Below are 14,232 nucleotides of genomic sequence, written 5' to 3' on the forward strand. Positions count from 1 at the left end.
ACAACCGCCAGTCTCTTGAGAGAAGCTCTCGAGGTCTCCCTCCTGCTTTTAGGAGATGGAGCAACAAATTGGAATCTGATGGGGATCCAACTCCAACAGCAGCCAAGTCTGCAATGGATAAAGAGGGAGACTCACTTGGCCCCAATATCGCTGAGCAGCTGCCTTGTGTATAAAGGAGGCCTAGTGTGTTGTGTTCTAAGGAGATTGTGTTTTTAAATAAATAGACAAAAGGGAGATGCACCCAAAGGACAAATATCTTCAGTAAACAAAAATTGCTCAACAGAGGAAGAAATGTTCATTCTGTAGCCATTTTCAGAATTTGCTGAAAGCAGGCAAGTGCCTCTTTGGATTTATTCATTTATTTATTTGCTGGTTCATATTTTTCTCATGTACCTGAAGGTACCTCCTCTTCTTCCCGTTCAAAGGCTCTTGCTCAGGTGAGCCAGCCGAGATGTGCTCGCCTTAAGCTCATTTCTCCCTTTCCTTCCTGTCCTAAATGCTGCATATCGAAACGGTTGTCCATTGCCTCTGTTGACTCAGTTGTTCTGTCTAAGGAATTTTGTGTGGATGGCCAGCAGCCAGCTGGAAAGTCACATCTTAGGACCCATAAAGTAGGTGGGCTGGATACAAAAGCAATGCCCTCATTGGTTGGGCTGTAGCATCAAATGGTAGCTTGCATGTGCAAATACCCATCACTGGCTAATTGCTATCTATGAAATGTTCCTATTGCTCAGGGTCAGCTCAAGGACAATGGTTTTCCATGGAGAAAACAGTCTGTTTCGGAAGTGTGCAGCCTTGATGTTTGCTGAGCACATAGAAGGAGGAGAAGTACCGTGTTCACCTCTTGCACATGTGCATGCCAAACATTTGCTGAACTTGCGGAGGCTGGTTGTGTGCACAGCAGAGAACATGCGGGGGTGGGGTGTGTGGGTGGACTTCTGAAAATGCCCAAGCAACTTGGCTGAAAGTTAGCAAGGGCTGAGCCATTAATCGATGAGAATTCAAATGACAAAAATGCATGTGCTACCTACTGTCAGTTATGTACTGGAACACGTGACAATTCCCGATGGAGGGCTTTGCTCATGTAAAAACACGCTGATTCCTAGACCATCCCTGGGCTGGATTGAGATGGTGATTGGGCCGGATCTGGCCCCCGGGCCTTAGTTTGCCTACCCATGAGCAAGCATGTCTAGCTCCTTTGGGTCCATCTGAATTTTTTTCCGAGTATATCATAAAATATTTTCCGTTGAGAATAATGCTTTAAGCCATCCTTCATTTAAAAACAATACAAATCTTACTTTACCAAAGAAGATGACATTTTCTTTTTCTTTACAGATTTCTTTTGGATTGTTGAAAGAAAGGAGAAGTGCAAGAAAAAAAATCCGGAGAAATGATTGCAACAAGATCTCTCAGAACCCAACATCTTTGTATGATGTTCTGCTTGGGAATGATACTCTTGCCAGTGTCCGTAACATCTAAACAAAATGTCCCAAGACTTAAACTCTCCTATAAAGGTAAACATTTTAAGTGACTTTTCAGTGTTATTATTCCTGCTTTGTTGTAACATTGCCAACAAATATTTTCAGTTATTTGGGTCCCCCCCCCGAAAAGTAACTCAATTGTTGTCATTCTTTTAGAAAATGGTAAATAGCAACATAATATATTTTAAACATCTAGACCAAAACAAAACTTTGAGTGATAATGTTTGTATGTTTGTGAGGGTGGTGGTTGAGTGGAAAAGTCTGGCAACTGAAATGAAGACATTCAGATTAGTTTTATGACTCTCTAGCTGATAAAAAATGATTAAAACAATAAATGTTTACATGGTAAATAAGAGTGTGTTGCATGCTTTAATGTGAACAACATGGCAAGAAAAATGGGAACAAGAGAATAAGCCAGTCTCTTCACTTCACTGAATAAGTGCCTTTAACATTTGGTAATATATTGAGAATCCTCTATGGCAATTGTTTAGTTTAGAATTTTAACAAGGAGAAATGTAAAGTACTACACTAGGGCAAAAAAAGAGAGAAAAAGTAAGGCACGAATATAGGATGGGTGACACCTGGCTTGAGAGCAGTACATGTGAAAAAGATCTAGGAGGCTTGGTAGACCACAAACTTGACATGAGTCAACAGTGTGATGCAGCAGCTAAAAAGCCAATGCAATTCTGGGCTGCATCAATAGGAGTATAGCATCTAGATCAAGGGAAGTAATAGTACCACTGTATTCTGCTCTGGTCAGACCTCACCTAAACATTAGGAAGAACTTCCTGACAGTAAGAGCTGTTCGACAGTGGAATTTGCTGCCAAGGAGTGTGGTGGAGTCTCCTTCTTTGAAGGTCTTTAAGCGGAGGCTTGACAGCCATCTGTCAGGAATGCTTTGATTCCAACAACAATGCTTTGGTGGAATCTTCTTTCTTGTAAGATCGCTGGGAGATTGCTGGGGGGCCAGAGATCAACCAGGATCTACCAGGAACACCCCGTGATCTACCAGTAGATCACGATCTACCTGTTGGACATGCCTGAATCGCAGAGCCAATGACAAAATATGCCCACAGTCGGGCTTCCCCAGCAGCGTATAACTAAGAGAGTAGCAATGCATCATGTGAGAATGGGAGTATTACAGCTCAAGGATACAAGATTGCCCCTCATTTCATCTGTGATATGTGGGAAGGCATGCTGCTGTGTTTGTTATAATCAAGGCTGAGAAGGGGGAAAAGAAACCAGGCACCAGGTTGACTGGATGCCTAAATATTTCATGCAGGTGGCTAGGAACTGAGAATCTCACTGTCAGCTGTACATACGGAGGATGTTGTTGAATTTGATGCTGCCTCTGGATTCTTTCTTTGCAATGTGATGTTGGTGCCTAGGAATCTAAGACATTTTCCCAGCCCTGCTTAGCATCTCACTCAACAGGTTACTTTCTTGATGAGGGAGGAAATAATCTTCTGATTGCAAGATTGCGCAACCAGCGTATCCGTTACAAGGTCAACTAATTAAAAATCTAGGGGAACAACATTTCCCTTTGGATTGCTGAAGGTCTGCTCAGTTTATAACCAGCTAACCCCAGTGCAGCCCATAAGCCATGGAGCGTCACCTTGTGGCATGGCAATCCCGCCAGGTATATGTAGATTGTGGCCAAGAAACCTGGTAAAAAACCTGGTGGTCATTTTTACTTCCCCTCCCACCATCCAGTGGCAGAGGAAGGGGTGCGGTGGGCGCGGTCCGCCCTGGGTGTCATCCCTGAGGGGGGGGGGAGTGACATCGCCACCACACCCCCTTGGGATGCTCGCCGCATGTGGCACCCCATGACTTTTAGAAGACATCTGAAGGCAGCCATCTTTAGGGAAGATTTTAATATTTGATGTTTTATTCTGTTTTTAATCTGTTGGGAGCTGCCCAGAATAGCTGGGGAAACCTAGCCAGATGGGTGAGGTATGTGTGTGTGTGTGTGTGTGTGTGTGTGTGTGTGTGTGTGTGTGTATGAATAAATAAATAAATAAATAAATATTAATAGAGAGGGATCCATAGGTTCTTCTTCCATGCTGATTTTGACCCTTCTTGGGTAAAGGTTGAACCATAATCATGTCTCATATTTTGAAATATTAGAAAGAGTTTGCATGGGATCAGGGGCTCAACTTGTAACCTTTCACGAGGACAGTTTCCTTTCCCTTTTTCCTTTCCTTTTATTTTTTTAAAAACACTCCTCCATTTTTAATTGCTTCAGTAACCAGGATGGCTTTGCTTTATTTGGCAGTCACACAAGAAAGATAAGCGGCTTAGGAACAGGGGAACCTGTGCGTGTCCACAGCCCGAGGTCCTCTTTGTAATAACAAATGCTTCAAACTGGATACATTTCTATTTACGATGTTTCAGGATTAATTATTTAACTTGGCTGTGTGATGTTTTCTGAACTGGGCCTGTGACTTTTTCACCAGTAACGCGAAGTCGCAGAAGAGCATTTCATCATCTCTGTAACAACAGCAACAACGACAATACTTGAAAAAGAGCCCCTCTTCTTTGTGCAGCTGTGTCTTTACTCAGAGTTTGTTCAAAAATATCCAACATTAAAGAGCTAGCCATAAATGGTTAGAAGGAACTGTTTTGAACTTGAGACAACCCGCAGAGCTTTCAGGAGAGTGGACTTTATGACTGTACTGCTCCCATAACAGAGAACTGCTTTTATTTTTAATGAATCTTCTCCTTTCTGAGAGGTCTAAAGTTCACTCTTGTGGAAGGTCATCAGGCTCTGTCCTGCTCCGCTCTGATCAAAAGAGTTAATTATTGTGGGCCCAGCAGAGGCTGGGAGGTGAAAGGGTTGTGATCTTCTTGCGTGGAGAATCTCTGATGGTTGTGGTAAAGCAATCGCTCCCTGACTGGCACTACTCTTCCGTTTTTGTCTTCCGTGAGCATTTACTTTTTCTGTTAGCCAGTGGGTGCTTGTTTGTCCCAGATTTCATGGGGAGCCAGGTGGGCATGGGTCTAGGCAAATTGGCTTGGTGCCCCCTTCTTACATTTATGGACCCCTTTCAGGCTCACTGGACAGTTTGGCATGGCAGCAGCAGTCTGGCAGCAGTGCCGTTTTAATTTCCTATGATGCTCTGGACTGCCCAGCATAGTTTCCATCTAGGGCATTGTGGGAAATAAAAGGCAATCCTCGCAGACCCTGATGTGGAGGGCCCGGGGCAGCAGTTAGTGCAGGTGGGCCCTGCCGGCCTCGTGGGTCAAAATGCTCGTTTTGATTTTAGTTACCAGGGTCTTCAGCAATATAATTTCAGGTGTGCATTATAGCAGGGCCATCTTAAAAAGCAGAGACCTCACCTTGCCGACAAAGGTCCGTATAGTTAAAGCTATGGTTTTCCCAGTAGTGATGTATGGAAGTGAGAGCTGGACCATAAAGAAGGCTGATCGCCGAAGAATTGATGCTTTTGAATTATGGTGCTGGAGGAGACTCTTGAGAGTCCCATGGACTGCTAGAAGATCAAACCTATCCATTCTGAAGGAAATCAGCCCTGAGTGCTCACTGGAAGGACAGATCGTGAAGCTGAGGCTCCAATACTTTGGCCACCTCATGAGAAGAGAAGACTCCCTGGAGAAGCCCCTGATGTTGGGAAAGATGGAGGGCACAAGGAGAAGGGGACAACAGAGGATGAGATGGTTGGACAGTGTTCTCGAAGCTACGAACATGAGTTTGACCAAACTGCGGGAGGCAGCGGAAGACAGGAGTGCCTGGCATGCTCTGGTCCATGGGGTCACGAAGAGTCGGACACGACTAAACGACTAAACAAGAACAATTCTAGCAGGGCATGATGGGATGTAGATGAATTTATAGGCCCTTTGTAGCCATCCTGTGAGTCTCTTTCTTGTGTGTACTCTGCTACATCAAACCTCTGTATTATTTACAGAGGGCCTTGCCCAAAATGCAACATTGCTGTCATTCACAAGGGTGGAATCAGCAATGGCAGCCCCCTGTCTGTCAACACCACCACCTTCCCTACCACAGGGAATCTGATCATGGATCCCACAGTCACAGAGAAGGCTTTGGATAGTGGTCTGAAGGCCATTCTTGAATGACATCACTTTTTCATCATGGCAAACAAGCAGGGAAATTAGAGTGGGATGTTTAGCTAGTTGAGGGAGGGAGGAGTCTCTGAGCCATGTTTTCCTATGATTAAACCTAGCGATTGTACTAAAATCAAGTCTGCTGAATGCCGGGTGCGAGTGGGGGCACAGCAATTGAGGTGTTGGGTTAAGACCGGAGAGACACAGGTTCAAATCCCCACTTGGTGATGAAGCTGAATGGGGTAACTTGTCACCAACTTTCAGCCTAGCCTACCTCACAGGGTTGTTGTGAGGGAAAAGGTGGGTTTTAAAGTCCAATAACAAATAAATAGCTATAAGTTACATACTTAAAAACAAAGCAAAGCTGAGATGTGTCATAGCTAGAGATCTTTACCTCCTTCTGTGACCTTGATTCCAGTTTCCCTGCAAGTGAAGGAACGGCAACGGGGGGTTGACTTGAAGAGTTACAGAGGTTGAAGGCTGCTGATGAAATAAGCAGCCAAGCAAATAAGATGAAGTTATGTTCTGCTCACGATTATTTGTTTGAAACCAGCAGAACAAGGACTGGTTACAGCAGGCAAGGGGGTCTCTTCTCTCCACTCTATTTCTTACATGACAATACTCATGCTTTGCAAATGGTACAAAGCCCAAGCTTTCCCAAAGAAGCAACAGATTCTCTTGGATGTCGGTGGACCTTAATCATCTCTTGATAACTTGGATCATTATGAGCTCATTCTAAATTCTTTGGAAAAAATGGACTTTAAGAGGAAACATGATTCCATGAAGCTGCCTTCTTTTTAGTAAGAATGATTAGTCAGAGTAACTGGGGGCAAATACTATCCTTGATACTTTGCCAAAATGTAGCGTGTTTTGCTGACCAAGTTTTTTTTTTTTTTAAATCCAATCAGTACCGGGCTGTCTAATTTTTCAAGCTGTTTCAAGCACAGGTGTCTCCTAAAAATTAAATGACTAAATCATTGTGTTCAATAGATGATGCTTCCGATATCTTGTGAAGGTGCATTTGGCATCTTTCTTTAAAATTGTGTTAGTGTGAGGGAGGCAGGGAGGGAGGGAGGGAGGAAGAGAGAGAGAAAATCTGTTCTTCAAACTTGAAAAGGATGAGTGGGTCATAAATCTATACATATACCCAAGTTTCACTGAGCTGAAGTTTTGTCTGGAAACATTGAACATTGTCTCGGTTCCAACAAAGCACACAACTAGCTGTGTGTGCCCAAAGAGAATATTAGCTTGTGGCGCTGTGAGTTAAACCACAGTCTAGGGCTTGCTGATCAGAAGGTCGGCGGTTCAAATCCCTGCAATGGGGTGAGCTCCCGTTGCTCGGTCCCAGCTCCTGCCCACCTAGCAGTTTGAAAGCACATCAAAGTGCAAGTAGATAAATAGGGACCGCTCCGGCGGGAAGGTAAACGGCGTTTCCGTGCGCTGCTCTGGTTCGCCAGAAGCAGCTTTGTCATGCTGGCCACATGACCCTGAAGCTGTCTTTTCATGATCACCATGATTGTGGACTATAGGTCACAACCAAGCAGAACTGCTATGTGCTGCTCAAAGGTCATTAGGATGATTGTACTGAGCAGAAGGAAACGTGGATCTGGGCTTTATTCCTCCATCATTCAGCTCATTCATTTTAACTGTGCACCATCCCTTGACATTTGCATTGTCTGTCTAAAGACAAAACAATGCAACAGTCTTCTGGAATGCATGTTTGAAAGGCATTCCCTCCATTTCTTGTAAGCCTGAAATAACTGTATTCCAATAATGTGTATACTGCTCATCCATTCCAAATTTTGTTGATGACAGGGAAATAGTAGGCTTTGGGTCATTTCGTGAAGTATGAAAGCCAGACCCACAGACGATCCACCCCATGCCAAGATTCAAGTGTTATGTTTTAGTTTGTAAGTGAAAATGAGTTGCTTTATTTCCCATCCTCATTTGTCTACATCACAGAGCCTGACGTGATTTGATATGAATCAGCGTCTGTGCCCAGGAGAATGACTGGAGGCTAAAACAGCAATGGGTTTGTTGAAATACACTACCCTGTAGAGGTTCATTAATCTTTTCATGTGCTCAAACCTAACCGCTGCAAATTATACCTGATAACAGCATTGAAATCCTAGTGCTGTTAACCCCCCCCCTTACTGTACAGTCTGCCAACTCGACATTAGTTTCACATTGCTTAAAAAAAAACAGATTTCTTTCAAATGTCAGGACTCTGAGCTGGCGTTCTCACTGGCCTGCTCTGTAAATTACTGTCATTGGTCCCAACCACTTTAGGGATGACAACTGAACATTAGCTAATTCACTGTAGTGTTAGATAATGACTGGAAGGGTCAATAGACTGGTTCGCTGGATCCCTCTAGAAGTTGTTGAACTCTAAGCTCTCATCAACCCCAGCTGGTATGGCCAATGGTCAGGGATGATTCCTTGTACAGTCATACCTCGGGTTAAGTACACTTCAGGTTGCGTACTTTCAGGTTAAGTACGCGACGGACCCGGAAGTGTTTACTTCCGGGTTCCGCTGCGCGCACATGTGCAGAAGCGTTCTGCGCACTTTGCGTATGCGCAGAAGAGCTCCATCAGCACTTCGTGCACGCACACTATCCTCGCTCAGGTTAAGTACTTTTCGGGGTGCGGATGGCACCCCGGAACCAATTAAGTACTTAACCTGAGGTACCACTGTACAAACCAGTATGGATTTATTTTACCAAGGACATGTATGCATTTCTTAATGCTGTCTTCCATTTTTCAAATCACCTCCCCAGTAGTCTGCACTCTGCAGTCTTCTTGTGTGACTGCTCTTTAGTCAAAGCTCAAGGGAAACCGTCACGAGGCAGCTCCTCTCGGTTCCAGGGAGCTTTTTTTCAGATCAGGAAGCAGGGGCAGCTGGGGAGGCTGCAGGGTGCTGGAGAAGCAATGCTTTAATGGAAAGAAGGAAAGACAACTTGGGCACCTTGTAATTGTAGGGTAAGCTCAACCCCCACTCTACAAAGCCTCTTTTGCAGACGTCTGCAACTTTCCAGAAACCGGAGGACAGGCGCAGCATTTGTCTATTCCAAGCAGAGATTCAAAAGGTTCAGCCTTTGGGATCTCAAGTTCAAAGGATCTCTGGAGACAGGGCTAGGAAAGACCTGCACCAGAAATCTTGGAAAGGGCTGCAAGTAAGAACAGACCGTACTGCCTGAGATAATCTCAGTATAAGGCAGATGTGTTCATGTTCATAATTTCCTGCTGTTCGCCCTTGGATGCTTGGAACAGACAGTGCTCTGCAAGCATGGAGCTGCGATCCTCTTGGAATGTAGCAGGGCTGCAAACACACCCTTTACTTCCAACGACCACTTCACACAAAACAGGTGTCCTTCTCAGCTTTCGTTTGCATGTCATAAAACCGCAGGAATGATCTCATCCTCGACACCATCACGCATCTGTTTTATTGGGTTTATTTCCAGTAGGCATACACAATTGCTCGTGGGATGTAGCTATCACTCAGAAATATTCACCACGCATTGTGATACGCAGTACACTCTCCTGCGTGGGATTTCTACCGTTCGTCAAACTGTGTTTGAAGGAGTCCCATGGCTCTTTGGAAGCTGTCAGGGTTGTTCAGACTACTCCTGAGTAACGACCTTCCACATGCTTGTCTTTCAAAAGTCTTTATTGGTGCACATTATTTACAGTGTAGTGAGCTGTCGGTTTCATGTCTTCTCATTCCGTATCAGAATCCGGCACTGCCCCTTTTCGCGACTCTGACCAACATAAAAGCCTCGGGACAGTGAATCTCCTCCCCTTTCTCCTCCTCCTCAATACTGGTGTCGGGGGGGGGGGAAGGGTCTACGGTCTGCCTTCTCCCTGTTCACCCTTCCCGCCTCTCTCGCTTACTGCCTGTGGAGCAGGGGCTCTCCAATGCTGCCAGAGCCCTGACACTCCTTCTCCGTCTCCTGACTCACCCCTTCAGACCCTGCGCTTTCATGACTGCTTGGAGACAGGCTGCTCCTGATGAGAGGGGGGGGGGTTCTCTATAATCCCTCCCCCTTACAGAAGCTTTTCAGGAGTTCCTCAATGAGAAGATCCGTAGTAGCAGAAAGACAGCCTGCCCAGCACAGCTGCTCTCCTAAAAGGAACAACCACGAGCAAGTGTCAAGTGTGCTCTCTATTTTACGCAAAGTGGGGTTGAGCTCCAGCGGTCCTGTGAGAGTGGGAGTGGGGGCAACTTGGGGAAGTTTTGCTAGGTGTTACTGTGTAAGGAGTGAAAGAGAAACCTCCATGCAGAGATTCCGTTTTGGCTGGCCTGTCCAGAATGTGGGTTAAGGGCAGAGGGATCTTCCTTGTTCAGAGCCAGACTATCGGTTCATTCAATATTACCGACACTTTCCTAGTCCTACCTGGCAATATCAGAGATTCATCCTGAGACCCTCTTTATGCAGAGGAGATGCTATACCACTGAGGTTTCTTCCAAATAAATGGAAGACTGCCCAAGATAATATGCAAGGGTCTCTGGAGATTTTTAATCCAAGACGACATCCCTTGTTCCAAACACCTAGGCTTCTTCAGCACAACAGAGGTGAGCTTTAAACAAAAACCCTCTAGAATTCCGATGACCCACCGATGTGCTTAAAATTTACAGGACTTGGCTATCTATTTTGGGAACACCATGAGCCAAGACACAATTAATTCATGAAACGGGAGGCACATCCAGACCTCCCTTTGAAAAAAACCCAAATGGCCATTTGTCACAATTTAGCATTAAAGAGCAGGTGTTCGTGGGGAAAGCAGCAGGGGAGAAAAGTGTTTGGACATGGCATTTTAAAGCGCAGACCTTAAAGCCTAGAAATTGTAGGGCAGAAGCATAGTTTGGATGAAGATGAATGCCGAGCGTGTCTCTTGCTTAAGATCCTGAGCAGCACTTTGCTGAACCAGATAAAGATCCACCAAAGTTTAGCAACTGCAGCAGTTGGTGGTGGTCTGCCAGAACCTGACCTTGTAGACCATGGTTTAATTTTCTGGTTAAATGTTTCCAGCATAAGATCATTTACATTTTACTTTCTACATAACATTAGTAATCAGCCAGAGCAGTCTCTCTCTCACACAAGTTAACAAGCCAAAGATCAGTTCATAACAGTTCATAACCAAATGTGAGTAGCATAATTTTTTAGGAAATACTTTCCCAACAACATTGTTTTTCTCCAAAGGCAGGGTTAATATTTAAGAGTCGTGGAAATGCTTACTGTATTTGTCCTTTAGGGTATTCCTTTCTTGCTGAATGAGAAATTCTTGTTTTTGGAAAGATGGCACGCTGCCCTGATATTAATATGCATTTTTTTAAAAAATCACAGGCCCTTGATTAAGTGGGTTGAAAGAAAAGCTTAACTTCATTTTGACATGCACATCTCCATTAATGGAGGTCAGTTTTCCAACTGCTCCACAAAAGAAGATTTAGGTTTTCAGGGGTATTTACAGAATGAAGTGGATAGATGAACCCGTTTGAAACAGCCAAGGAAAGGGGAGAAAATGGCTAGTTTTTAATTCATTTTTATTTTATTTTTAGTGTCTTGGGGGGTTGGTTGGAGGGAGGGGTTTCTGGGATTTTCTGCCTACATCCCAAAATAACTGGACCACTACACTCCTGTCCTTGACGAGCATTAAGTTGGAAAGGAATTAAGAGCCACAAATGGAACTTGTTTGGCTTTGTCCTGGCCTGATGATTATCAACTTGTGGTAAGATGGAATCAAGCTCTTCCATGGGGACTGTGAGATGACCTTCCTGCTCAGATACGAAAAGAGCCATCAGTATTAGCATTCCACCAGCATTCCACCAGCTCTTGGAAGTGACACTGCTTAGACAAGCATTTCTCTGATGTCTTGACTTGAGTTTCCCACTCTTTCTCAATTGTTATGGTGTTCCAATGGGCTTGTTTACTATATATTTAAAATATGATGTTTTAATGTAGTTTTTTTCACTCTGTATTTCTGTGCATTACAGGTAGGTCTGTTTCTTATAATTGGATTTATTCTTTTTATTTTGCTGCCAGCTTTTATTTCCTTGTAAATGGTATTGTTATTTGTTCTAATAATAATAATAATAATAGATGGCCCTAGTGTCAGAGCTGACTTGGCGGAGCTCTGTAGGAAACGGTTAGCCCAGCAGGAAACCAGAGTCTTGAGAGATTTGTATCCTCAGTGCCAACTTCTGGTCTTCTGCCGGGGCGCTGTTTGTGACGGAGATTTCTGGCAGCAAAGTGGGCACTCCAATGTCAGCTCTAGATTTTCCACCAGCTCTGTGGCTGCCTTTGCTCTGGAGGCAAAGTAGGGGGATCAGGGCAGAGCTTGAGACAGAGACAGAATCATTCGTGGAGAAGACAGGCAAACTACAACATAAGAGAAGAAGTGTGCATGCACATGAAAGCTCATACTAATAACAAACTTAGTTGGTCTCTAAGGTGCTACTGGAAGGAATTTTTTTTTGTTTTGTTACACATGAGAGGAGGCCCTTTGACTGCATTGGATTACAGCAGCTTCTTACAGGTCCTCGGTTGTACTGGGGGTTCTCTGCTGTTGTGGGCAAAATTGGCTGAGAAAGACTTTTGAGGACACTAACGCACACATAGATTTTGTCCAAAGCATTTGCATTTTGTTCCCAGTTTGTCTTATTTATGAATTTGCTTGCATATTTGTTTATTAAAACAAAAACAAGTCCCAGAAGCATGACTCTAGAGACTGTTGAAGCTGGCTTGCAATAAGCACAACTTCATTTAAAGGAGATGTTTACTTTTGTTTACTTTTGACATCTCGTATATAAAGTCACACGTAGAGCATTCCAAACAATATCAGCATTATCAGTTATAGATTCAATAATATGAATGGTAAATGTCCGTTTATAAAATAATTCTAATTAACACATTAATCAAATGATTTATTGCAGAGCACAAGATGTTTGGATCGTGTTTGACCCTGTAAAAAGTAAATAACAGCTTGTCACTCTGCCATGAATTTAGGATGTGGCCGCAAACATTCATAAAAAAACCATTACAGTCACTAACAATAATAGATAAGATACAGTTGCAAAGAGAAAAAGCAAGTAATTCTCAAAACAAGGAACTAACAAGGTTGCCCCAGAAAAATCTCAAGTAGAACTACAAAAATGCAATGCCCACTGGAATAAAGCAGTTCTCATTGGCCTCTCACAACCCTCTAGGGTGCTACCTCCCCCCCAAAAAACCCTTACTTCTTGTGTTGGTTAACTACCATCCGACAATGCTGGGATAAGGAGGAAGGCCAGGGAGATCTCTGTATTGGAAAGGTATAAAACATTTACATGTCTACATGGTGTTCGGGTGCATAGATCACTGAAACGTGACCATTGCTCAGAATGTTTTTAAAAGTTGTTGCCTTCATGAATCAAACAGTAGCATCATTTGCTAAACACATGGACGTTTGATGGCTCTTGCAAGCAATGTACCATTCAGGAAAGGAAATTAATCCAAAACTATGCAGTTGGCTGGGTAGTTGCAGCACTGAGTTCCCTCTCAGGTTGCTCAAATCCACAGTCTACATCCTAATCTACATTATTCATTTACTTTCTTTTATTTAACACACACACACACACACACACACACACACACACACAATAAAAGAAAACATTAAAATTGTCAACAAAATATTGTTAAAGCAGGTATTTGAGAAGCATTCAAAAACTAAATAAAAATTCCTTCCAGTAGCACCTTAGAGACCAACTAAGTTTGTCGCAGTGGCGCTATGGATTAAACCACTGAGCCTAGGGCTTGCTGATCAGAAGGTCGGCAGTTTGAATCCCCTCGACGGGGTGAGCTCCTGTTGCTTGGTCCCAGCTCCTGCCAACCTAGCAGTTTGAAAGTACATCAAAGTGCAAGTAGATAAATAGGTACCACTACAGCGGAAGGTAAACGGCGTTTCCGTGTGCTGCTCTGGTTTGCCAGAAGTGGCTTTGTCATGCTGGCCACATGACCTGGAAGCTGTACGCCGGCTCCCTCAGCCAATAACGCGAGATGAGTGCCGCAACCCCAAAGTCGGTCATGACTGGACCTAATGGTCAGGGGTCCCTTTACCTTTTAAGTTTTGGTATGAGCTTTCGTGTGCATGCACACTTCTTCAGATACCACACGAAAGCTCATACCAATGACAAACTTAGTTGGTCTCTAAGGTGCTACTGGAAGGAATTTTTTTTATTTAGTTTTGACTATGTCAGACCAACACGGCTACCTACCTGTAATTCAAAAACTAATTCATATCAGCTGCAAGCTAAAAACATATTTTAAAACTGCATGTAACTTCTGCATGTCTGGATAGGCTTGTTTAAACAAAAAATTTCTAAGCAGGAGCCAGAAACAGTAGAACAAAAGTCCCTGCCTCATTTCAATGTTGATATATTGATATTATTGCAGATGTGGAACGAATATCATGTGGCAGATACAACAGTGCCAATTGTACCCATGTCAAGTGGGCTCACATTGGGGTAGGATAATTGTGTGGTGATACCCCGATCCCTCCCAGAATAAATAAAGACACAGGACACATTGCATAAGCTTAATGGGCGTAAAAGGCCACCACTTTATTGATTACGGATGTAGAGAGGTATTGGCTTAGGCATTGGATCTAACCGTCTATATCTGACCCCAGCCCACTC

The 14,232-nt window shown here is 43.8% G+C and overlaps 1 protein-coding gene across 2 annotated transcripts in view; it reads left to right on the forward strand.

Moving 5' to 3' along the window:
* SEMA3D (semaphorin 3D) overlaps positions 1-14,232 on the forward strand; it is a 172,165-nt gene that overhangs the window by 55,233 nt on the left and 102,700 nt on the right. For both annotated transcript variants that reach the window (XM_035137527.2, XM_035137529.2), the window contains exon 2: positions 1,336-1,514. In XM_035137527.2, the coding sequence (XP_034993418.1) occupies positions 1,391-1,514 (124 nt within the window). In that variant the 5' untranslated portion in view covers positions 1,336-1,390. The remainder of the gene's footprint in view (positions 1-1,335; positions 1,515-14,232) is intronic.

The sequence above is a fragment of the Zootoca vivipara genome, chromosome 5 (assembly GCF_963506605.1).
Source record: "Zootoca vivipara chromosome 5, rZooViv1.1, whole genome shotgun sequence".
Lineage (NCBI taxonomy): Eukaryota > Metazoa > Chordata > Lepidosauria > Squamata > Lacertidae > Zootoca > Zootoca vivipara.